General features: G+C 58.8%; 3 protein-coding genes across 9 annotated transcripts in view; all 3 read right to left on the bottom strand.

Annotated features, from left to right (window-relative positions):
* The window catches only part of SLC43A2 (solute carrier family 43 member 2), a 32,093-nt gene extending 20,472 nt beyond the window's left edge, over nt 1–11,621 (bottom strand). The window contains exons 1-5 of one of the 5 annotated variants that reach the window (XM_065694743.1): nt 11,532–11,621; nt 9,303–9,497; nt 2,536–2,725; nt 1,284–1,339; nt 472–548 (exon numbers count right to left, since the gene is read on the bottom strand). In XM_065694743.1, the coding sequence (XP_065550815.1) occupies nt 472–548; nt 1,284–1,339; nt 2,536–2,725; nt 9,303–9,462 (483 nt within the window). In that variant the 5' untranslated portion in view covers nt 9,463–9,497; nt 11,532–11,621. Of the gene's footprint in view, nt 1–471; nt 549–1,283; nt 1,340–2,535; nt 2,726–3,344; nt 3,464–5,359; nt 5,622–9,302; nt 9,498–11,141; nt 11,229–11,523 lie in introns of those variants that run through there. The other 4 variants (XM_065694741.1, XM_065694740.1, XM_065694745.1 and 1 more) reach the window with 4 other exon arrangements.
* Nucleotides 11,622–12,729: 1,108 nt separating this feature from the next.
* On the bottom strand, nt 12,730–20,650 carry SCARF1 (scavenger receptor class F member 1). The gene is made up of 11 exons (XM_065694682.1): nt 20,272–20,650; nt 19,532–19,593; nt 19,210–19,311; nt 18,580–19,105; nt 17,627–17,845; nt 17,417–17,545; nt 17,237–17,340; nt 16,988–17,099; nt 16,786–16,910; nt 16,566–16,703; nt 12,730–16,272 (listed from the first exon to the last, which is right to left on the bottom strand). The coding sequence occupies exons 1-11, from the start codon at nt 20,364–20,366 to the stop codon at nt 15,275–15,277; spliced, it is 2,610 nt and encodes an 869-aa protein (XP_065550754.1). The 5' UTR covers nt 20,367–20,650; the 3' UTR covers nt 12,730–15,274.
* Nucleotides 20,651–21,127: 477 nt separating this feature from the next.
* On the bottom strand, nt 21,128–25,137 carry RILP (Rab interacting lysosomal protein). Of its 3 annotated transcripts, none has more exons than XM_065695074.1 (8): nt 24,832–25,117; nt 24,337–24,460; nt 24,136–24,257; nt 23,811–24,002; nt 23,442–23,605; nt 23,213–23,335; nt 21,955–22,044; nt 21,128–21,859 (listed from the first exon to the last, which is right to left on the bottom strand). In XM_065695074.1, the coding sequence occupies exons 1-8, from the start codon at nt 25,066–25,068 to the stop codon at nt 21,709–21,711; spliced, it is 1,203 nt and encodes a 400-aa protein (XP_065551146.1). In that variant the 5' UTR covers nt 25,069–25,117; the 3' UTR covers nt 21,128–21,708. The 3 variants fall into 3 exon arrangements, 1 of the variants encoding a protein (XP_065551146.1); XR_010616016.1 differs by having other exon boundaries at nt 21,769–21,859; nt 24,123–24,257; nt 24,832–25,137; XR_010616015.1 differs by lacking the exon at nt 21,128–21,859 and adding an exon at nt 22,830–23,110 and having other exon boundaries at nt 21,958–22,044; nt 24,123–24,257; nt 24,832–25,137.
* Nucleotides 25,138–25,153: the final 16 nt, after the last annotated feature.

The following is a 25,153-nucleotide window of genomic DNA, read 5'->3' as shown; positions in this document are numbered from 1 at the left end:
AGCATTTCTAAGGAAACCTGGAAGGGGATCTCACCCTTCTTGAGAGCAAAAGCTTTTGTGCTCAAGAACAACCATTTCCCTGGGCTGAGATGCAGACTGTGCTTGCAAGGGGTTGTGCCCTGCTGAGCCTTCCTGCAGCGTGCCAGTGCCAAATCCAGTGCAAACACATGTCCAGGCTGTGCCAGGTAGCTGAGCACTGCACGTATAGGTATATGACGATGGATAACACCACTTCCTTTTCTTCCCCCATGCCTTCACCTGAGATGCAGGGTAAAAAAGAAGGACTGGGTGGAAAAGACGCCTTAGAATAACCACTCGGCCTCACAGGTAGGAGGGACTGACCCTTTGTACCAGATAAAAACACATGCTATTCAAGCCACAGGCAAGCAATCCACTTTGTTCTTTCCTGCTAGCCCAGCTCACAGCTATAGTAAGGAAGAGAATAGAGTCAGGTAATAGCTCTTCACTTACCGTAAGCGATGTGAAGGTCATACACATCCCCCCAAAGCCATTCAGAGCCAGCGCAATGAATATCAGCACAGACAGAGCTGCAACAATAAAAAGCCACCTTTAGCTTTCACTGGGGCGAAGAGGAAGAGGAGAGCCCTGAGGGCTTTGGTCCTGACACATGAAAACCTCAGTGGACCCTCAGGATGTGCCACACCGTTCCGGACCCAGCACCATCTCCCCAGGCATGCAAAGGAGGGCCAGGGCTCTCCTCCAAGAGAGAGTTTAGGATGGGATCATCCCTCCAGGATGGAAGGGTTTGGTTTCTCTAATGAACACGCTTGCTGATGCAGCTTGTCTTAATGGGTCTTAAAAGGAAGATTCACTTGAAAGAACTGTAATTCAAACAGCCATCTCGCTATCTGGTCCGGAGGAGCAAAGGCTCCCTCCATCCCTGGCCAGAAAGCCGATTACACATCACCATTACCCATTGCTATTACTTATTTCCCAACCCTGAGAAAGCCAGGAACTCGTTTGGAATTGCTCTTTTCACAGGACCCAGCCCTGCCCAAGCGCAGAGCTGAGAGGCCTGGCTATCTCCGACACTTGGCCCTTGCTACACTCTCTATTTAGCATTGTGAAACACCAGAGCCACTCGGCTCCCACGGGGCAGCAGATGCTTTGCCGTGTCCTCAGCAGGACCCCATTGCAGCACTGGGGATGCGGCAGTGAGAGCACGCAGTGCCATGTGTGCCCTCTGCTTCCCCCCCCACCGAGACAACCCCAAAGCCACAGCCCCACATTCCCCCCAGCTCAGAGGGGGAATTCCTACTTACAGTCCGGGTTACTGGCTCCATAGGCGATCAGCACACAGGACACGGCAAAGCAGGCACTGAAAGGGAACCAAACCCATGAGTTCCTTACAGCCAGCCTTATACACAGTAAATTACACAGGCTTCTACCTCCTGAGCACCTTAAGCAAGCACAGAGTAATTCCCGTAAGAGAAAGGGAAGAAAAGCCCAAGGGAATACCCAGGTATCACAGGCAAACCTTGCACAAGGCCTGAGGAAACAGCCTCTCCTCCCAGTATTGAGGCAGCTCTTCCTGGACCCAAATTCCCCACCGGTTTTCCAGCACACAGCTTTGCCAGCCCTCACAAAGGGGTGACCAAAGACCTTGGTCCTGAGACCCAGCTGTGGTTACAGCACTCGGAGCCTATTCACCAGCTCTCCTTTGGTAAGGGTTAAAACTGAAACAGGGGAAGTTTACACATTGGATGCAAGGAGGAAGTTCTTTACTGTGAGGGTGCTGAGGCACTGGAATGGGCTGCCCAGGGAGGTTGTGAGTGCTCCATCCCTGGCAGTGTTCAAGGCTGGGCTGGACAAAGCCTTGGGTGGGATGGTTTAGTGTGAGGTGTCCCTGCCCATGGCAGGGGGTTGGAACTGGATGATCTTAAGGTCCTTTCCAACCCAAACCATTCCATGATTCTATGATTCTAAGGTCTGAGTCAGAGACTTGCCCTGTTCTTCCCCCTCTGCCTCCAGACCAGCTCAGCTTCTGGTAGGGTTTCAGTGCATTCATACTCAGCAGCGCTGGGGTCCACTGTGCCCAACAAGTCCCTAATCCCCCCCCACCACGGAAACAGCCAACAGCTTTGCTATTTGAGGCAGAAAACAAGGCAGAGGAGGCCTCGAGAAGACAGGCAGGACATGTTGATCCCCAGGTTAACTCCCCGGCTTGCAAGCAGTGATGTAACATCTTGGTTTGGTGCCTCTCAGGACATAGCTCCCAGCTCAAGGAAAAAGCCACCCTCTGTGAGTCACAAATGACTCCGCTCTTCCTCCAGGCTCCATATGGCCAGGGAGCACAGAGCAACACTGCAGAGCTGAAGTGTGGACACGCAGTCCTGAGCCCTTCCCTTATGGAGCAACCCACAGTTCCGGCCAAAATCCAGTGTTCTGTGCATGGCCAGCAGCTCCCAGTCGCATCCCTTGGGATGCAGGGACCCACAACAGGCACAGCACCCACCAGCCCCATACAACGCATGCATTCACCCCTCAGCCCACTGAGCAGCCCAGGACACTGACCTGCCGAGGAGCCGGAGCTTGCGAGGTCCATACTTATCCATGACAATTCCCAGCGGGAGTGTGATCGCACTGAGCAGGAAGGACCCAATGGTGAAGGCCAAGTTGAGCATCTCATCCTGGGCATTGCAGGAAGGCCATTTGTGCTCTGAATCCGTGCTGTTCTCCTGGTCAGGGCTGCTGGTGGTGTTTGCTACACGGGATAACAGAGGATCCTTATTACAGTGTGTTAGGATGAGGCTTGCAGTGATGCAGGAAGGAGAAGAAAAGCCCCGTATTCAGGTGCCACAACACCCTGGGAATACTCCCTTTGCACTCCGTATTTATTAGAACTGGTGAGAAAGGGAGAAGGGAAGGAGCAGCAGGGCAGGGGAAACCAGTTGGGAGCAGGAGAAGGACACACAGGCACCCAGGGGACACATATCCCAAGCAACAACAGGGTGACAACCTAAGGACAGAGATTCACTATGAGAACAACTACATGGTGATTACAGGGACTAAACCCAGAACCCAAAGGGACTAATACAGAAATAAGGACCTCCTGTTCTACACGCAGCATGTTCTCAGAGCTCCTTCCCCTACCTAAACCAGGCACAATACCCACAGCTAAGGCAGTTATATATAGCCAGGCACTGAGCTGACAAGGCCTGGCACAGAGCAACAGCCTGCTCAAATGAAAAGCTTCCTACCCTCACTGCAGGCATGGGGATGGGGGATGGCTTTGCAGCAGCCACCCCGCTTCCCGACTGCTCTGGCTCCGAAACATCCTTCCTGGCTTTAACACCCTGCTCCCAGGAGGGCTGGCAGCTCACCTGCCTTCTGTTTGTCACACGATTGAGGCATCTTTAACTTCCGCCCCGTTTCCCCATCCTTTCCCAGTGGGTTTAAGCCATACGGATCAATTCCATCTCCAGCTTTCAGTTCTTGCCCTCCCAAGAGGAACTCCGCAAGCTCCCACGCTGAACAGAGCCACGTTGTGTAACAGAGGCAGGAACGGGACAGTTTAAAAACAGGGGAAGAAAGCACAAGTTCCCTTTTCTTTGCAGCAGCAGTTTCAGTGCCTCGTGTTAACTCTGCTCCTGTCACAAGCCTGTCCCAAGGTGCTTTACAACCCCAGGCGAGCACATGCGCCTTTAGGCTTTCATTAACCCCATTGCACTCCACCTCTCCTCCTCCCAGTGCTTATCTGCCTTTGGAGCCTGTGCTGCTATGACAAAGCACTTGTTTCCCTACTGCTGCCACAAGCCAGCAACGTAAAACTCCTCCATATTTAATAATTGATCTGATGGAGTTCAATATTAAAGGAGGAATAGAGAGAAGTCGCTTACATCCGCATGGAGCGGCACTGGAGAATCCCAGCGAGCCCTGGTTAGTGTTAACTAAGTAGGAATCCCCCACGTACAAGTGGCTTCATGTTCACTGCTTGGTGCATCTGTGGAGGAGATCCCCTTGGCTGCTCATGCCCCCCTTCTCCCCCCACCCCCGAGATCACACAGCCCCATCTGCAGCTCCTTCGCTTCTACCCCGTCCTTAGCATCACAAGTCACTGGTTCCACCTTGGCTCTCCCAGCTGCTCCAAACAACCCTCCCAGCTCTGTGTCCACTGCGAAGCTTGGAGCAAGCTGCTCTAGTGGAAGGGGTCCCTGCCTGTGCAGGGCGTTGGAATGGGATGAGCTTTAAGGTCCTTTCCAATCCAAACCATTCCGTACTTCCCTTGCCCTGTCCAGAGTAAGCAACAGATATCCCCCATGTTCCCTCAGCATCCCTTCTGCAGGGAGGGCAGAACTCCCGAGGTTCCCACCTCACATCCTCACCAATCAGCCCTGGACAGACATGGGAGGCTCTGTGCAGCTTTAATGCTACATCTCCATCCATTTCATCCATCTTTCCCTCCCAATCTCCTCTTGGTGCTGCCCGGGATCTTAAACACCAACTTGCGATTAAACACCAACCTCCACAAGGCAAGCACAGGCACACGGCTTCACCCACAGCATCCAGGCTGCTTGGGCTCCCCACAAAGATAAAATCCATAGGAAACAGATGTGGGAGAGAGGTTAAACTTGGGAAAACAAGGAGTTGGGGGGGGGAACAGTGACAAAGGAGTTGTGGTTTCCCCCTGTGTCAGCACTCAGCTCAGCTGCAGAGTGGAAGAAGGGTGGAGGGATGTGGACAGTGCAATGACCTTTAGCTTCTGGCTGTGTGTGTTAAGGAGCCCGTCAGCCCTCCCCATAGAGACCTCAGACCAGAAGCAGTCAGCATTTAAAGCCCGCATAGATGAATTCCTGTTCAGGTATTGATGTCTATAGTTACAACATGACCCTGGGGAACTCGCACAGCATCCCCCTGCTGCAGACCCTCCCGTGGCCTGCACGATGAGCGGCAGCACCAGGAGGCAAAGAGGACACAGTGAGGGGACTCAGACCTTCCTAAAGGCTTCCTGCAGCCAGGAAAGCTGGGAACAGGGCCCCAGACTGCAGCCCCTGCTTGTACCAAGCACCCTGTTTACAGCCAGCTCTGAGGAGGGGCCAGGCCACTGTGCTGTGTGGAAATACAAATGGCTTGTGAAAATAGAAGCAGCCCCTGAGCAACAAGGCAAGATCCAGTGGGATGTCATGGAAGCGATTCAAGCAGCCCTTGGCACCCTGACACCCCCTGATCCATGCCCACAAATAGAAACCCATCGGAGGGGCTGCGGGAGCATGCAGCAGGTCCAGCCAAGAGCCACCTCACTGAGGAGCACGGATTCACGTGCCAGCAGGTCAGCAGCACATGACATGCACCTAGGAGGAGATCAATGGGCAGAGAACCTGCCTAACTGCTCACCTACCTAATGCGCCCGGGCACAGCAAACAGCGCTTCCCTCAATCACTGCTCAGATCCTGCTCCAGATCAGCGCACTCCACACTCCTAGGGATAAGTCTCCTACGTGCCCGGCTCCAGCCGCATCAGCGCCTTGGGGAAGGGCTGTCTCTGTGCTGACAGTGATGCCATCCCCAGAGCCTCTTGCCAAGTCTACCTGCGCGCACGTGTGCCGGGGCTGCCCCGCAGCAGAGCCACCCATGCGTGCTCACTGCCGTCTGCCTGGAGCTGGAAGCAGCTCCAAATCTTTATCGGCAATTACAAGAACATCCTGGCTGGTTTTACACTGCTTCCCCCCCCCACAAGCAGCAGGATTTCTACTGCCCAATTAGTAGTTCAAGTTACTATTTAAAGAATGACAGCTTCGGCTGCCTTGGTAATCTTTTATGTCAAGCTCGTCGCTGGGATTTGTTCAGGCTCTTACTGGAACATTTAAAGGCATCGTTTCTCCCAAATTAAGTGCCGTAGGTTCCATAAGAGGGTCAATCATTAACTGCTCTTTACCGACCTCTTCCAATCCCAAGTGCACACCAGAGGAATGAGCCTGGCTCTTTCCAACACTGCTCCCATCTCAGACAGCAGAGAGGAGGCTTCCTTTCATCTTGCTTCACGGATCACCCCGAAACAAGCAGGGAGGGCACCCCCAGCCACCCGATTGCTCTGTGGGGCACAGCCCCAACCTTCCCCTTTGACTGTTAAAGAGGGCAGAGAAATAAACGGGGGCCAAACAGACCGGGAGCATTGGCTGAAATGAAGTCCCAGTGAAAGACGTGTGCAAACAACTGCTCAGCAGCCTGCCCACATAGAAACATGTTTTCCCCTCTCAGGATGGTGTCATACTTCTGGGAACTGGGAGGAGATGTTCTTGCTTTGTACCACTGCAAACGCGATCTATTGGGGTGTCCTTCCCTGCCCGGCACCTCCAGAATCCCCCTCTCTTTGCACCCAGATGAAAGCCTCTGTAACAGAGCTGAACTCGGTTAAACTCTCATTCTCTCTCCAGCTGTGGTTTCATTTTGCAGCTTCAAGAGCACTGAAAGCTGCTGCTCAACGCGGCGTGTTTCCTGCGCAAGGAGCATCTACCGCGTTCACGCTTTTCCTGTTGACAGGGCCACAGGCACAGCCTGTCCCTGCACCTCGACAGCCTGGAAGGGACCTTCAGACCGCCAGTTCTCCGCCACAGAGCGCATACGTTAACAGCAAAGAGCTGTAAGGCAGCACCCATGCCCATGTTCAGGCACATTACCCTGTAAGTGAATTAGCTTATCATCCCTTGGGTTTCCTGCAGCCCTGTCTTAGAGGAAGGTCCTCTGTTCAGGCAGCTCCTTATCTCTGCTCTGTGTGAGCAGGTCCAAGATTGCTTTTTCTTTTAAAGATCTCAAAGCCAAGCCTTGAGCTCCTTAATCCCAGGAACATCACAAAGCCACGACCAGATCAAGCTCCCCAACAGCCGATAAGGCCCAAATCCCGATAAAGACTGCGGAATCAGCACTTCCACCAAGGAAAAGATGCTGCTTCAGGCGGTTAAAGGCCAAGCCGTAGCGTAGTAAAGTTAAAAGGGGAACAAAGTGCCACGGACAGCCTCTTTGTCAGCAGATTTCAAGCATACCTCTTGGGATGGGATGCGGTCAAACCTGCCACCGGAGCAGGGACAACCCCCCCAAGCACAACTGCTTTAAGGGGACGTGATGCCTGGATGTGCATTCCTCCCGAGGTGCCCATCTCACAACAGAGTTAAGAGCTCGGCAGACCCCGCACGTTTGCACATTGGCTGAGGGAAGCCCAACAGGAGCCAAGGGCAGGCAGGGAAAAGGGGAGATTCAACAGGAAGACAAGGAGGCCTTCATGGATCGCAGTCGCTTTCTGCTACCTTCATAGAGGAGCCTGCAGAAGGGACAAGGTCTGCGTTTCACTGGAAGGCATCACAAAGTGCAAGAGCTTTTGCTGACGAATGGCAAGCCCTGCCAAGAGCCTTTGGCTCAACAGGAGAAGTCTCTTTTCTTCTTCTTCTTGTTGTTGTTTTTGCAGTTCTTGCATGCACAACAGAATCGGCAACAACAAGTGCCCAAAGGCTACCGGGTATAATGTGTTTGCAGCAAGCTTCAAGCCAAGGCTGCGGGATTCCATGGGTTATACTAAGAAAGGCAACCGCTCAATCCCAGCCAAGGTCGAATTCAGCTTGGTGCTGGTCATTCAGTGAGCACTGCAGGGCGGCTGCATTCCCCACACATGGAGCCAGGGCTCTTCCCGACCAAATCACCGAGTTTACGACATGGAGGACAAAAAGAGAGGAAGGGAAGTGAGCAAGCAGGGATAAAGGAGGAAACCGGTGTAACTGGTCCTCCATGCTCATCACCAGCCTCCCCTGGGTTCAGCAGCGATGCCCACATATTTGAGGACAATGAGAACATTTGGCTACATCAGTTTCTCTACAGGGACTCCGTTCTCTTGCCTCAGGGCACAGTTTGGTCACTGGGAGGAAGGAATTGCCCCCAGGGCTGCAATTTCACCACAGGCCAAACATTTGCATTATCCCTGTGGTTCCGTAGCACTCCCCTGGGGAGAGCCATTGGCAAAGAGGGGTGAGGAGCAGAGGTTTGATTTGGGGCAAAGGCAGACCAGTTGAAAGCCATCAAAGAAAAGGGTAGGAGGTGGGCCCCAAGGGAAGCAGGGCTCATCTCAGGAAGCAGATAGGAAAAGGGCTGCTTTAGGAGACGGTCAGCATTTGCTTATCAACCCTTGTGTGCCTTATCTCGGTGGCAGAAAGCCTCCGCCTGATGGGTTTAATGGGATCTCTTCCACAGGCTCATGATACAGTCACGGTGGCTTGGAGATAACAAGCCCTACCAAACAGTCTCCAGTGTTGAGGACTCCTCCTCACCACCCCAGTGGCAAGCGTACACCATGAGCAGAGCATAGGATGGAGATCAAGCAGCCAAGCTGGTGGAGGACTCGAGCACTTCCAGGTCTACCAAGTGCACCAACATCTCACTGCATTTCACACTTCCCCCTCTATCCTCAGCCGTTGCCCACTGAGGGCCCATGCACTTCTTTCCAACCCCTTTTCTTCCACTTACGCTTCCTCCTCCATCCCCGTGCTCACCATGATCCACCATCGCACGGCCCAAACACCTACCTCCTGCCTCCCTTCTCTCTGCTATTCCCTTCCCTGAGCACATGCAAACCTTTGTCACCGAAACAGCTTTCCAAAGCCACACCACACCTTCACCCTCAGGTTGCTTTTAACCCCGCTGTGGGACACCCCTGCCCACAAGCCTCTCCATGCTCCGGCTGGGAGATCCATCCACCTACACGCTGGTGCTCCCAGCGTTATCCTTCCCACACCACAGGATCGCCTCCTTCCCGGCAAGGATGTGGCTGCTACACAGACAACTGCTTCCTCTGCTGGGGCCGGAAGGTGGATCTCAAGCCCTCAGAGACACAACCTGGTTTAAGCACATCCTGGGTGTTTGAAGAGGGAAAGGAACAAAGCATCAGCAGCGTTTACTTCTGCAGCGTCTCCTCAAACAGCAGCACTGGGCTCCCCTAGTCCTATGGTCACCCATGCTCTTTTCCTGCCACTAAGGAGAGAACACCTACAGTTTCCTCCTACAAACTCAGAACACCCTCCCCACAAGTCATCATCTTCCAGATGCAGAGGAAGACTCCATGGCCAAGTGGAAAAGGCTGTCAGAAAAGCCTTTACCTGATCTATAAGGCTTCTTTTCCAATCACTCTGCAAAGCAACAGCAACTACAGGCACATCACAAGGACGCCATTGGCTTTAGAAAGGAGCACACATCCCTTCCTTCTACCCCAGGGCAAACCTGGAGCTCAGCCCCGCTCCAGTCAATCCCACAGCACCAAACCTCACCAGCAACTTATTACATGAGTCTCCAGAGCATCCTTACCTGACTCATAGCACAGGTAGGAATAAAACCCTTCTGCTTTCAGCATGATGAGGAGGGAGCCCCAGCCCAGCAGGACGGCAGAGAAGAGCAGGTTCTCAATGATGGCTGTGGATGCCATCCACCAGCGCCGGCGGTGGGCGGTAGCCAGTGTGGGTGCCATGGCTGGGTGGGATGATGGCCTCGATCAGTCTTAACCTGGAGGGACCAGAACAACACCCATCATATACTGCTCAAAGAGTGCAAACCAGCCTGGTTTAAGAGATCTCCCCAGTGGAACACAAGCAAACCTGCCTGTGAATGCAAGGCACTCAGGTGTCAAAACTTGTTCTTGCAGGTACCAGCCTGCCAAGTTACCTGGAGGGATGCGGGAGCACCGATGCCCTTGGAGCAGCCCCTCTGGTGCACACAGTGTGACAGAGGAGCCTTCAAGGACTCAGTTCCACCTCCCGAGCACCAGGTATGGAAACGGAGCAAGGATCAACTGCCTGGAGCCCACTGCTTGTTGCCTGCATGGGGTGAGCAGCCCATTGTAAGGCATTAATGAGTCAAATGCCAGAGCAGGAGGCTTCAATCTCTTGTCTGCTTAAGGGAAAGGCTGGGATCCCCACAGCACTTCAGTGACCCACCATGTCTGCTCTGCCCCATGCAGGAGCACAGAGCTGCTCTGGAAGGTGAGCATGGGTCAGAAGGTGAGCATAGGATCAGAACCAACCAGGTTGGAAAACACCTTTAAGACCAAGTCCAGCATTACTGTGGCTGCCCCATCCCTGGCAGTGCTCAAGGCCAGGTTGGACACAGGGGCTTGGAGCAAACTCCTCCAGTGGAAGGGGTCCCTGCCCATGGCAGGGGTTGGAGCTGGAGGGGCTTGAAGGTCCCTTCAACCCAAACCCATGGCTCTATGGTTACCCCAGGACTGCCAAGTCTACCACTAAACCGGTACTATCAGTCCTATAAATGCAGCTTACATATAGGATTATGCATATACTGTACACACAGATGGCTCATCAAGGAGCCCTTTTTTCCTACCAGACCACCCATCTGGGGGACAAGACTGCAACATCTTGCCCCATCGCGGCCAGCACACGCTGCTCCACCTCGGCACACTGACATGCCCTATGGATGCTGCCGTGGGATGAACTGTCCCCAGCTCCCAGCCCCAGTTCCTAGGGCCCATAGGGATGATTTGGGACCAGAGCAGGGGCTGCTCTGGAGAGCCTCAAGATGCAGCAGCCCCAGGGCCATGAGGCAAGTGGCCATTTTAGACAAGCTGAGCCTCTTCCCAGCCCAGAGCACACCCCAGCCATGCACTAAGGGGAAATCCAACTGGTGCCACACAGCCTAAAGCAGCTCCTCAGGGCTTTCCACAGCACAGAGGGCCCAGCCCTGGTTGCTTTGGGTAGGGGAAGACACTGGGCTCCCCTCCAGCCACAAAGGCCAGTGCAGAGACATCCCCCCCACCCGGCTCACTTCCTCCTCTTCCTCACCTCTTCGCCTATAGCCCCATCCCCAGCCCCACACCTCCCCCCGTGCACCCAGACCCTCCCTTCTCTCCCACTCACCCCATACACCCCCCACTCCCCCAAACGAGCCCTGCAGCATCCTGCCCCCCCTTCACCCCGCTCCCATCCACCCGCTCCTCCTCCGATTCACGCCGTTCCAGCCGCGAACGCCCCCTCCGCACCCCAAAACACCCCATTCCCCCCCCCTCCATCGACCTCCGCAGCCCCCTCCCCACGCAGCCCCACACACACCGCCCCATAGGAGCCCCATAGGAGCCCCATAGGAGCCCCATAGGAGCCCCATAGGAGCCCCATAGGAGCCCCGCTCGCCGCCGCTCACCCTCGGCCGCCCCCCGCTCCGCTCCGCGCCGCCGCGGTCCCACCCCGGGCTTTTTATCCGTCCTGCCGAGCAAACAGGAGGCGCCGCTGATTGGTCGGCGATCAGCCAATGGCTGAGCGCGCCGCTGCTGCCGCTGCCAGTGGCGCGCCCCCCGGTACCCCCTATAGCACCCCGGTACCTCCCTATAACCCCCCATATCCCCCCGGTGCCCCCCCATAGCCCTTCATACCCCCATGTACCCCTCCGATGCCCCCCTATATCCTCCCCATCACCCCCCCGGTACCCGTCGGTATCCCCCGATGTCCCTCTATAACCACCCGCTACCGCCCTATAACCACCCGGTACCCCCTTCCCCCGCTGCCCCCGGGCTGCCCCAGCACACCCGCACACCCCCGGACGTTGCGCCCGTTGTTTCCGTGACCGGAGCCGCCGGCGGAGCTCCGAGGCTGGGCAGCGGGGGACACCCGAGCACGGCCGGGACAGGCACCCCCGGGGGAGCGCGGACCTTTGGCTTAAAAACGGGGGCAACGGGGCATAAACGGGAGGTGACGGTGGAGCGGGATGGGCTGGAGCCCCACCGCCCGTTCGTCTCCGCCTCCCGCCTCGGCGGGGAGGTCCCTGCGGGCTTTGGTACCGGTTGTTGCCGGTCTCGACCGGCTCCTGCTCGTACGGAGCGCACGGAGCTATTCCGGTAGCAGCAGCACCCGCTGCTGTCTCATCCGCAGCGGTTACAGGCACCCTGACCCCAAGCTAAAAACCCGTTTGGGGACCCAGCACCCAGCCCGGGGCTGACCAGGGTTGGGGGTAACGAGCCTGGAGCCCCCCCCCCCCGGCCCCCAGCACCAGCTGTTCCATTAAATAAATCAGATCATTGCAGTGCGAGAGCCCTTGGCATCCGAGCCCAGAGCCCTGCCCGCTCCTTACACCAAATTATTTCCCTGAGCATTCCTCTGCGGGATTTCCAGTCCTGCCATAACCCCATCACGCATCAGCCGGGCCCCGGGCCAGGGGAGGTGGACAAATACCCCTGGAAATCATGCGAAGGGATGCTTTCCCAGCCAAAGGAGATGGAAATGGTGCTTGTGGCAGGTAAACCTCTCCCAGACGGCCACCGGACGCACTCCCGCTGCTGCATCCCTGAGGAAGGGGCAGGCAAGGGGCGGGTGGGAAGAGGAAACTCCCCGGGTTTGGCTGTGGGATGAGGGTCAAAGCCGTGCGATGGCTGAAAGCGGATTGAAGCCAAAGCAAAGAAACAAACAAAAACAAAGCCCAACGAAAACCAGGAGCCTGGAGCTGGGCATTGGGGTTGAGCAGAGGGGGACGGAGCCCCCGGGAGACCTCAGCACCCAGATCCGCGTCCAAGAAACAGGAACGGTGACGGGAAGGAGCACGAGGAGGGCGCGGGGGCTGTTTGGGGACACGGGAACCCTTTGGTACAGCGGGAGCATGGAGGGGGGGGGGGGTTGGTTTTCCTCTCCTCGAAGGAGCAAAGGAGCTATCAGGTGATCTGTTGCCAGCTATAAATACACCCGGGGCCTGAGTAAACACCATGGAGAGAAGAAAAACAAAGTGGAGCTGAAGAACAGCATTGACACAGAGAGACGTTTATAGAAAGCAGCCAGGAATGAGTTTAGGCTGGAAGAGAGGTGACGGCTCCTGCCCGGCCACCCACGGAGGCTCCGATGTGGTCCTCTCCAAAGGCAGAGCTCAGGCAGTTTGGAAGGAGGTGATGAAGCTGCAGTGATGGGGACAGACCCCCGTGGCCATTGGGGATGGCTTGAGCCTGTTCCTACCTCTGCAAGGCCAAGAGCTGCCCCAGCAGAGAGCACGGACACCTCTGTGCTTATGGATAGAAGCAGCACACAGGAACAGCTTCCCCGGGGCTGGCTTCAGCGGGACTCAGCCATAGATCCGGCACGGGAAGATGTTAACTCCTCCCTCAGCCACCACTCGCAGCCTTCCCTCATCCAGCATTCAAACCACATCAGGAAGCATCCCCAGGGAGAAGACACCAGCGCAGCCACGCTGCCAGCGTGTGCATGGGCAGCCCCATGCGGCAAATCCACCTCTCCCCATTCTTCAAGCAGGGGCCACATCCTGCGTGGTACTCAGCCCCTGAACGTGACGGCAGCGTTTGCTCAAGGCCGGGCGCTTGTTTCCATGTCAGGGAAGGCCGTTGTCAGCTCCGCACATGCTGTACCCGGGGTGAACCGGCTCGTGTGACGTTCGCTTCTGGCACAGCATCACTCTGCCCCCAGGCTGGAAATAGCCAACGGATCAGGGCAGGAAAAATGGCTGCTTCTAAATAACATGTGGGGCTGTCCTCGCCTCTGTCATACCGTAGTGTCAAAACAGAGCGGGGCTGTGGGCAGGAGGATGCTCGGGTCCAGGATGAGCGGTTTTATTCCTATACCACAATATTTGGTGCTATAATGACAGCAGTGGGTGATGCCACTGCAGCAATGAGTGCTGCACCCTGCTGCTCATCCCCGTGACAGCACGGGGATACATCCAGGAAAAGCAATAGGGAAAAGCAATAGGGAAAAAGGAAACCCCACTGATGCTGAAACACCCCAAACCCCAACTCAGCAGTGTCAGAGCAGGGTTCACACAGAGCTCTGCACATGATGTGAGATACAGGCTGCGGTGTGGGTGCTCAGGATGCTCCGGTCTCCAGCACTGCTCTGGGTACAGCTCCCTAAGTGAGACTTCAGAATTCAATAGAAACGGGACATTAAACCCAACAAACCGAAAGCTTAAGGCTACTGATTGTTTCTACACTTTAGAGTGTATTTCTGAGGGGTGGATGGGAAACCCAACTCCTAAGGGGCTTTGGCAACGTTTAATTTTCATCCAGAGGCTTCCACACCATGTAACAGAACAATAGACGAGAAACTTCAAGACTTAGATACATCTAAAACCAGTTCATGCTGCAAACCCTCTCTGGCATCTTGACCCCCTTGTGCCCATCTCTCTGCGCTGCCCGAGGTCCTCTGGCCATGCTGGAGATGCTACAGCCCCTTCATCCCACCTCGCGCACCCACGGTGAGGAGACGGCACCCGTGGCAATGTAATTTTCCATGGATGTAATGTCCTTATCAGTGCCATGTGCAAGGACAGGTCCATGGCCATGGCCCGGCTGCCACATTTGCTCTTGCAAAACTGGAGCCTGGTATTGCATGGAGTTTAAAAGGCCACTGATAAACTCCATGCCATGCCACGAGCCTTGTCATGGGCTATGCATGTACACAGGAACGAAGGCAGCCAGAGCCACCCACATAAACCTCTGCAGACCCAGATACCCTTCGAGATAAGCAGCGACAATGAGTTCTCACTGAAGCTGCTTGTCACAGCCCATCACCTACCCCCGGCCCCTCTACACAACGTAGTCCCTCCCTGCAAGAGAAGCATCTTTACAGCAAGAGGCTCCGGGAGCTTTATGGAGCTGGGACAGGAAAAGGTGGAAGCCAATGGGGTGAACTGGTTTTTACCTGTGTGCAACCCCCAGCAGCCCCACTGTCATTCATGAGGAAGATGTGTGCCCCCAAACCCAATGCTGATAGAGACCAGAAGGTGCCACTGCTGCATCCAGAGCATCACTGTGTTGTGGCAAGTCCAAAGTGAAGCACACAGGACAGGGGGGAGCAGAAAACAGCCCTGAAGCACCAACCCATGGGGCTGCCATTGCTGTGGCTTCTCAGCATCACCCATCATCGCATCACATCACCCATCATCACATCACATCGCTCATCAAACGTCACCCATCACTGCATCACATCACCCATCACCGCATCACATCACCCATCAAACGTCACCCATCACCGCATCACATCACCCATCATCGCATCACATCGTCCGTCATACATCACCCATCATCGCATCACATCACCCACCAAACATCACCCGCCGTCGCATCGCATCACATCACCCACCAAACATCACCCATCATCACATCGCATCACATCACCCACCAAACATCACCCGCCGTCGCATCGCATCACCCTTCAAGGGTCCACCCCAGCAACAGGAAAGGGATCAGTGGGAATGCTCAATGCTTCTCCAGTTCAAGCTCGCAGGAGGCCCTCAGCTCCCACACTGGGATCAGAGATGCCACCAGCGCAGGCAGTGGTGGCTCAGGTGGCCGCAGGGGTGGCCGCCGGCCCCTCGGTGGTGCTGGGGGGTGAATCGGTGCTGCTGCTCGTCACGTTCTCATACTTGGGCTCTTCCTCTGATGCAGCCAATCCCTTTGCTTCGAGGCTCAGGACTAACTCAGGGCTTTTACCCCTCTCCATGGCACCCGCAGCATCGCTGCCTCCATCCTGGTCCCCGATGCTCTTCAGTGAGGGAGATGCCAGAAGGAAGGACTGTCTCTTCCCAGGCTGATGCTTGCTGCTTGCCTCAGCGGCAGCCCCAGGGATGCTCTCCCTCTGCTTGCAGCTATTCACCGAGTCTCTGCGCTGCCCCAGGGCCCGGCGGGGCGGTTTCTGCACGACCTCAAAGCTCTTCCTCACCTTGGGCTCCTCCTTGGCAGCCCATTTACCCCTCTGCAAGCTCCCCAACCGCTTCAGCACCGCCTGGACCCGTCCCTCGCCACCTCCCTCTGCCTTGGGGTCCTGCCCGCCCGTTCCCACCGTCACGTAGATGGTGGTGACGTTGGGATCCTTCCCCTTCGCCTCCCAGCTTCCTGCTCTCGCAGCCGCTTCGAGGGCCTCCACTCTCTGTGCCACGTGCCTGGTGCCGGACACCGGGCGCCGGCGTCCCCCTGGGGTGGCCCTTGGGGACGGCCGGTGGCTTTCCTCCCCCTTGCCGATGGGATCAGGGCTCTCGTAGCAATCACTGCCCGGCTGCTCAGTGCAGGGCTCAGATTCCTTGTCCCCCGGTGGCTGGGACAGCTTGGATGGGCCCCATGGGGCCTTGGGCTTCCTCCCAGGGCTGGGGGTCTCCATCATCCCAAATTTGGTCCCCTCGGCAAAGGATACAGAGGGGCGCTTGGCCTTGGCGATGCTGGAGGTGCGAGGGATGGCGAAGGGCTGCGAGACATCCTCGGAATCAAAGGCGGATGGATCCGGGAGCACCTCGCCGATGGGGGATACCCCATCCTGCAGCTCAGCCCCCCCCAGCAGCGGGATGCCTGCAGGAGAATGGGATGAGTTAGGGCTGACGGAGCCCAGGGACGCACCTGGGACAAGCAGGAGAGAGGCTGATGGAACAGGGCTGTCCCTGGGGTGTTTTCCTGGGAAGAGGTTGTGAATCGGGGCTACCCACACCAGGCACATCCCACCACATGAGGCCAAGCATGCGGTACCCTCATAGGCAGGAAAAGAAGGGCATGAAAACAACCACTGCCAGTGCTCAGCACCCATCCCTTGGGCACCCAAGGGTGGCAACGGAGCAGGATTGACCCATAGAGGAGGAGCAGGTCACCTTCTCTGGGAGGGACGGAGTACTCGGGTCCCTCGTTGTCGGTGTCAAAGGAGGAGAAGGAGCTGTCTGAAACCCAGGCAGCCGATGGCGGCTCGATGAAGCTGGGGTTGAAGGGGATCTCTGTGTCGTGGTGGGAAACTGGGGAGGAGAAGACACCCAAAGTGAGCTCAGACACCCCCGAATGGTGACGACGTGGGGGGAGAGCTCTGCTTCTTTTCACCTGTGACTTTGGGGAGTTTAGAGCCACTCAGGTTGAAGCAGGGCATCATCGCGCTGAGGTTCGCCAGCACTCCCCGCACGTGGTGCTTCATCCTGGCCACCACATCCTCATCCGCCGCGGCTGCCCTGCACGGGGGATGCGGGCATCAAGGGATGTGGGAGATGGGGTTTTCCATCGAGGGTTGGCAAATAGGAAGCAATACCTGTCCCTGGCATCTGCTGGCCCGGCTCCGCAGCAGCAGCAGGCGATGCAGAGCAGCAGCAGCAGGAGGGGGACGAGGATGGCGGCTGCGAGGGCTCCGTGGTCCTTTAAACCTGTGTGGAGAAGATGGGTTGAGTCCAGCGCGTCCTGAAGCTGCCAACCCCAAAGAGCCACCCCACAGCTCATGGTGGGGCCATGAGGCACAAGGTGGGACCCCGGCACCAAGGGGTAAATCTGAGGTTGCCCTTACTCAGCACACAGTCGCCCCGCACAGGGTCGCAGGTCCCCCGGGAGCACTGGCAGGAGGAGGAGCAGTTCACTCCGTAATACCCCTCCATGCAGGTGTCATTGCAGCTGGAAGAGAGAGGAAAGGAGGGAAACACCCCTGGGAAGAACGGGGGACCCATCCGTGCCTTGCTCCCGGCCTTACCTGGCTCCCCAGTAGCCAGCCTGGCAGATACAAGCTCCTGACACAGTGTCGCAGCTCCCCCGGACACACTCGGGGCACAGGAGCCGGCATCCATCGCCGAAGGTGCCGGCGGGGCAGGAGACGTTGCAGCTGCCAACACGAAGAGGGAAGCATCAGCTCCCTGCATCCCGCAGCGCAGGACCCGAGGCTGGGGCTGGGTCCCGGCCGTACCTGGGTCCGGTCCAGCCGGGCTCGCAGCGAGGGCAGGCGCCGGTCTCCGGGTCGCAGGCATCCCCGTGCCGGCAGCGGGGGCAGCGCAGGAGGCAGCGGTCCCCGTGCGAGCCGGGCGCGCAGCGGTGCTGGCAGAGGGTCCCGTTCCAGCCGGGCTGGCAGCCGGGGCAGAGCCCGTCCACGGGGGAGCAGGGCCGGCCGAGCTCGCAGCGCCCGCAGCTGCACGGGCACAGGGGCTGTGAGGCACCGACACGCACCACGGACCCTCCCAACCGCAGGTGTCACCCCGAAACAGCACCGAGCATCAGTTGGGACCGTGGGGGAACAGCCCGTAGTGCTTAACGCTCTATGGTGGCAAGAGCGAAGCGGAGAGATGCTGCTTTATCCCCTTGAGGAGTGAGAGCAAGGACAACCAGAGTTTAGGACCACACCGCGCTTTCTGCTGCCATCAGCAGCCTTCCAGTACTTAAAGATGGAAGAAACCTGGAGAGGGGCTTTGGGTGATGGATTTAGGGACAGGCCAAGGGGAATGGCTTTGACCTGCCCGAGGGGAGACTGAGATGAGCTCTTAGGCAGAAGCTCTTCCCTGTGAGGGTGCTGAGGCGCTGGCACAGGGTGCCCAGAGAAGCTGTGGCTGCCCCATCCCTGGCAGTGCTCAAGGCCAGGTTGGACACAGGGGCTTGGAGCAAGCTGCTCCAGTGGAAGGGGTCCCTGCCCGGGGCAGGGGATTGGGACTGGATGAGCTTTAAGGTCCCTTCCAACCCAAACCATTCCCTGATTCTGTGTTTCCCTCGGGACAGCAGGGATGCTGCATCCAACCAGGGATGCTCAAACCTCCCCAGGACGGTCCCCAGCCAAAGGGACAAACATAACCATGATGATTCCCCCCCCCCCCCAAGGTCTTATTGCACCCCCCTGGTTACCCCCTCATCCTCCCATTGCCCCCATCTCACCTATGCACGCACTGAGACCCGTACTTCCCGGCGGGACACGGCTCCCTGCAGCTCCTGCCCTGGTAGCCGGGGCTGCAGCTGCAGTGCCCGCTGACGGGGCTGCAGGAGCCGTGGATGCAGTCGCAGCGCCGCTGGCAGGAGGGCCCCCAGAACCCAGCCTTGCACTCGCACTTGCCCGTCTCCTGGGCGCAGGGCGAGAGGTTGCAGGAGCACTTGAAGCTGCACCTCCTGCCCCACCAGCCGGGCAGGCAGCGGCAGTGCCCGCTCACCGGGTCGCACTGGGAGCTGGCGGGGTTGCATTGGCATTGCCTCTTGCAGGTGGGTGCCCACCAGCCCGGCTCGCAGCGGCAGGCGCCGGTGCCGGGGTCGCAGTGCCCATGGGGAGCGCATTGGCAGGAGAACTGGCACAGGGCACCCCAATGGCTGGGGTCGCAGGTACAGCGCCCGCTCGCCGCATCGCAGCGCCCGTTGGGGTGACACGGGCAGCTCCGCTTGCAGTCGGGGCCCCAGTACTGCTCGGGGCAGGCTGCGGAGGGAAGGAGGTGGTGAGGATGATGGGGGCCATGGGGAAGGTTGGCAGCTCCCCGCAAGGATGGCGGAGGGGATGGGTGAGCCCATGGATCTACTCACGGGAGCTGCAGTCTGCTCCGAAGAAGCCGGGTTTGCAGAGGCAAAGCCCCGGTCTCACACACACCTCATCCGCCCCACAGGCGTCTTCGCCCTCGCACAGTGCTGTTGGTGACAGGGCAAGCATCGCATCAGGGCAGGATGGGGTCCCCTGTGCTCGCACCCCACTGCTGGACCACGTCCCACTGGGGCATCGTGGGGAGCCCACCATCCCGCTTCCCGCTCCGTCCAAGCCACACCATCAGCAGCTCAGTCAGTGGGCATTTGGGGTCCCCACAGCACAACCCACCCCACTCAAAGAGAGCTGTGGGGCTCCATCACTCACCGGCCGTGCATTCCTGCCCTTCCTGCTTCCAGCCGGGACAACACGCGGGGCCGGTGGGGAGCCTGAGGAGAGACCCGCAGTGGAGCATCCGCAGGGATGAGGGTACCGGGGTGGGTTCAGAGCATCGCTTAAGGCACAGCGGACGCCCCGGCTGGGTCTGGCGGGCAGAGGCAGCGCGGCCCCGGGGGCTTTGCTCCGGAAGGAAACCAGTAAAATAGAAGGAAATTCGAGAGGCTGCAGCCCGGGTGGGCGGTGGGGCAGGCAATGGGGCAGGCAATGGGGCAGGCAGCATGGATCTGCCACTGTATCGGGTCCCTGATGCTCTGGGAGCAGCTCGAAGCTTCACCAGCAACACAGAAGGAAGACACTAAAGTGAAGGCGATGAAAGGCGCTGCCATGGCTGGTGAGACCAATGGGAGAGGCAGCAGCAGAGCGGAGGGCAAACCAGCTCCAAAAGCTCTTTGGGATTTGCTGTGCCTGTGTTTCCCATTGGCACTTGATGGGAAGTTTTGCCGATGCTCCCAAATCCCATCCCAGTGCCCTGCGCGAGAAATAACCCCTGGAGAAGGTTAAGGAACATCCATGGGTACCACAGCCGCGCTCCCCAGCGTCACCCCGATGCATCCAGGCAGTGCCAAGCAGCAGGTCTCTGGCCACGGAAGGTGGACGACGACCCCATGGAGCTGTCAAGAGGCCCCATGAGATGGAGGAGCACAAGCAGGGACCCCCACGGCACCTACCTGCAGACATTCCTGCCGTCGGGATCGAGCTCCTGCGCAGAGCTCTGCACCCACAGCCACAGATGGAGGCAGAGGAGGTGCCGCGCGCTCCCCATCCCACCAGGGCGCGAGGGCCCAAATCCCTGCAGCTCCCAATGCTGGCGGCCGCCTGTCCCGTCCCGTCCCGTCCGTCCCTCCCGTGCTGCGGCCTCTTCCTCCCCGCTCAGCCTTGGGTTTCTTCCTGAGGAAACGGGAGGAGGCGCCGCGATCCCGACGTCAGGGGATGGAGGCAGGGAATGCCGCCGCAGGGGCTATTCCTGGCCCTTGGGGCCACCCCGGCAGCAGCAACGGGTGCCCAGGGGCTTGGTGCTCCATGAACATCGCACCCGGGGTTGTCCTGCTCCCCCTGTGCCATCCTCCATCGCCCCCAAAGCTGCTTTAGCCAATGGCCCCCAACCCACATGAGGTCTCTGCGGCATCCCCTTGCCCCCATCACTGTGAGCTGCCCTATGGCCCTGCTGAGCCCTGGAAGGAGCTAAGAGGGGTCTCCACGTCCCCCATGGGGACACGGTGTTCCCTTTGAACAGTGCTGGCCCCTGTCCCACCTCTCCCTGTCCCCAGGAGCTTTGTGTCAGCAGATGCACAGGAAACACCTTTTTCCGACCCAAGGCCAGCTCAGCCAGGGGGGGGTAACCCAGGCTGGAAGCTGCTCCTCACACTTAACTCCTCCATAGCCAGCACTGCGCCCATGGAGCCGCGTTCCCATTGGAGCCATGTTCCCGTTGGAGCCGACCCACTGAAAGGGTCAGCGTGTGCATGGGAAGTGATGGAGAACAGGGGTGGAATCCCAGCAGCATCACCCCAGGCAGCGGGTACCTCGGAGGAGAAATGGGACCGATTTATTTCCAACTCCAGTTCTAAAGTGAAAGCACCTGAGGAGATGGATGCTTCCCTGTGAACACGAGGATTGCTCCTGTCTTCCAGTTCCCAACAACAGCAGGAAGAGGTCCCAGTACAAAATGGTACAGAGTGGCACTGACGCTGCTGATCCCGGCTGCTCCCAGCTCTGGGAGCATCCGGACACCCGGTGCAGTGTGGTGATGCCGGATCCCCCAAGTCCACCTTCACATTGCAGGGATGAACCCCATCCAAATGAGGCAGGATCTGGGAGAGGTGTTCGATGGAAAGAGGCACGAGTGGATGGGAAGAGGGTGCAGACCCCGGGGGTGCTGAGCCGCAGGCACAGAGAAGTGGAGACCCCCATAGGTTAAGCCATGAGCACAGTGAAAGGGTGGCTGATGGGCAGAGATGCCCGGAGGCGCTGACCCAGGCTGGAACCCCACAGCCGGGTGTCCCAGTAGGTTTTCCACACGTGGCATCCCCATCCCCATGCCATGGGGAAGCAGCCAGTGCTGCTGCGCCAGCAGGAAGTGCTGCAGCGAGCCCGTTCCCTTGGGATCAGGGGGGTGGCGTGGCTCCGTTGGTGGAGCTGGCTGCGGGATCGCTCCCCGGCTCCAGCTGCGTGTCCAGGGAGTCGATGACTTCCCAGGCTATGGGGCTGCTGGATGCGGGGGGATCTTTGCTGCTGTCCTGATACCAGAGCCCGAAGCTGCAGAGAGAGCAGATAACAGCCGTGGGGGAGGCGTCCTCCCAGGGAATGCCATCGGATCCCAACCTCCCCATCGGCTTTCCCAGCAAACTTACAAGCTCCTAATTCTGGATTCGGGAGGATGAGGATGAGCATCCACAGAGTCTGTGCCGCGGGCTGGGAGCCAGGAGCCCTCATCTTCCTCGCTGCAGCACAAAGGGAGTTACAGGCTCGGCACGGGAGGAGCCACCCCTCAAGCCAAGCAGAGCCAGGGACACACGGAGCAGAGCTGGGACCTGCTGCAGGTGATGCTCACAGCCCACATAGGTGATGCTCGGGGATGCTCACAGCCCACATAGGTGATGCTCGGGGATGCTCACAGCCCACATAGGTGATGCTCGGGGATGCTCACAGCCCACATAGGTGATGCTTGGGGATGCTCACATCCCACATAGGTGATGCTTGGGGATGCTCACAGCCCACATAGGTGATGCTTGGGGATGCTCACAGCCCACATAGGTGCTCTATGGCGAGCCCAGCCCTGCCTACGAGGCTCTTCAGACACCACCTTCGACCCCCAGTGCTTGCTCAGTGATGTGTCCCTGGTTGCCACATCCTGCTGTAAAGCCCCTGAGCATCTCACCCCCCGTGGCAAATGCTTCTCTGGGGGAACAGCCCAACCATCAGCACTATGGGACCGAGGCGGGTGACATCCCGGCCTTGCAGGGAAGCAGGGAACACGAGATGCAGCATCCACACGGCAGCAGCCACCCTCAGCAGGCAGGACTCAACACCCCTGCCGCCAGCAGAGACCCCAACACAAGCAAGCAGCAGGCTTCAGCAGCACAGAAGAGCTCAGCCCCCTCCAGACCTTTATTAAAGCCCCCAAAAGGCAGTGAGATCCAGCTCCCCCCCGTGCCATACAGCAGCTTTAGCACAGGCTTCACCGCCCCATGGCCAGCGCACAGGCAGAGGTGGGGCTGGTACCCACCAAGGTGCTGCCCTCCCCATCGTGACAAGGCTGGTGGAGCCAGTGGTGCCCATAACGTCCTGCAGAGCCTCCAGGGAACGTCTCTGCTGTCATCTTCAATGGCTCGCATTGAACAGCCTCCAACCACAGCGCCCAGAGCAGCAGTCCCATTGCCACCACCCCACTTCCCTTCTGCCGTATCCATGGATTTGGACAGACCACGTGCGACTGGTGACAAAGAGGTGCAGCAACGAGCCCAGCCCCTGCGACGCTCCCAGGGTTAAGCCAGAGCAAGGCATCAGCTGCAGACGTTAAACCTTTGATCTCCAGATGGAAGCAGGGAGGAGGCAGCTCCGTGCCTGGGGAATTCCCTTGCAGGGTGGATGGAGCCGGACTGGACTCACCTGCTCTCCGCCTCCTCCGTCGTTCCCAGCATTTTGGCTCTGATTTTCTTCCTCTGCCTTTTGATGGTTGACTTCATCGCATCCAAGAAGAAGCTGGGAACCCTCTCCTCGTTCAGCAGCTCCCTGGAAAAAGGCAGCCAAGTTAACGGAGAGCTCGGCACCCTGAGTGCACCGGGAGCAGGCTCTGATGGGCCACAGGCCGCAGGGGCAGGGGGGGGACCGGCCTCACCGCTGGTAATAAGCCAGCTCCTCTTGCACCAAGAACAGGTTGGTCTTGAGCTCGTTCCGCTCCTGCAGGATCTGCTGCAGCTCCTCCTTGGAGAAGCAGCAGTGAGCAGGGCTCCTGCCCGCATCCTGCTGCTGCGGCTCCTCTGTGGCTGATGGAGCTTCCTCCTGGAGCCATGGAAAACGGGTCAGCAGGAGGCAAGGACCCCACAGTGCCCCCCCTATGGCTGTGGGTGCTGTGCGCAGGCAGAGATGGGAATGTCTCGGGAATGAAGCTGCTGGAGCCCACTGCCCATTGCCACACACGGCAAACCCTCCTCATCCTCCGGGTCCCACCTGGCTTTTCCTGCCATCAGCTCAGGCTTGCACTCACCAGGCTGGGCTTTGGCTGCTGGATCTCGGAGGCGTTCCTGCTCCTCCTGCTCGTTTCCCTCTGGCTCTGCAGCATCGCAGCCTCCAGGTCCGACTTCTTCTCCAGCGCGCTCTTGAGCTGCGCCTGCACCACGGCCACCTTGTGCCGCAGCTCCTCGTTCATGGCCATGAAGCGGTGCAGTTGCTCCTGCAGCTGGAGGGCCCGGGGAGCAGCACACAGTGAGGCGACAGCAGCAGCTCTGAGCCCCCAGCACGGGACATCAGCCCCGACGGGGAGGTGACATGAGAGGGGGTCCCCCCAGGCCCTTCGCACCCCATCCACTCACCGCCTCCGTGTCTCGGCTCTTGCAGAGGATCTCATGGGCCTGGGCACGGAGCTCATCCCGCTGCTTGTCCACCACCTCCTTGAGCCGCAGCATCACCTCCCGCTCCTTCCGTGCCACGTTATCTGGGCACGGACACACGTGGATGGGGCTGAGCAGCCCTGGTACCCGCAGCCTTCCCCCCCCCCCGCCCCGGACACCCACCTTCCTGGGACTGGCTCTCCGCAAGCTGCCCCAGGAGCTGCCGGTTCTGCTCCTCCAGGCGGGACAGGCGCGCACGCAGGGCACGCTCCCGCCGCTCGGCCTCCCACAGCCGCTGCTCCGGGTCCTGGGGATGGGGACAGCCAGGTCAGAGCCATCCCATTGCGGACAGCCAAGTCAGAGCCATCCCATAGGGGATGGGGACAGCCAGGTCAGAGCTATCCCATAGGGGATAGGGACAGACAGGCCAGAACCATCCCATAAGGGATAGGGACAGCCAGGTCAAAGCCATCCCATAGGGGATAGGGACAATCAGGTCAGAGCCACCCCATAGCAGATAAGGACACCCAGGCCAGAGCCATCCCAGGGGACAGGGACAGCCGGGTCAGAGCCACACCAAGGGACGGGGACAGCCAAGTCCCCACTGCGCCTCCTGCACCACGGCAGAGGGGCCCCCCCCCGAAGGAGAACGGGACCGAGCCCTTATCCCCCGCTCACCTCCGCTTCCTGCCGCCCGCCCGCCGGCCCCGCCGCCTCCCCTTCGGCGGCCGCGGGGGCCACCAGCGCCTCCAGCAGCTCCAGCAGCCGCACGACGGGCGGCACCAGCCCGGCCACGGCGTCGGGCCCGAAGCGGGCGGAGAGGCGGCGCAGCTCGGCCCCCAGCGCCCCGGCCATGCGGTAAACGTGCGGCGGGGCCAGGCGGCCCGGCGGGGTCCTCCACAGCGCCTCCGCCATCGCCGGCCTGGGGCCCGGACTCGCTCCTCCTCCCTTGTCCCGCCCCGTCCGGGGCCGCCCCGGCCGAGGCGGGGTTCACCGGTAA

This window comes from Lathamus discolor, chromosome 14 (assembly GCF_037157495.1).
Source record: "Lathamus discolor isolate bLatDis1 chromosome 14, bLatDis1.hap1, whole genome shotgun sequence".
NCBI lineage: Eukaryota > Metazoa > Chordata > Aves > Psittaciformes > Psittacidae > Lathamus > Lathamus discolor.
The sequence above is the reverse complement of the archived record's forward strand: the minus strand, read 5'-3'. Positions and strand labels throughout refer to the sequence as shown.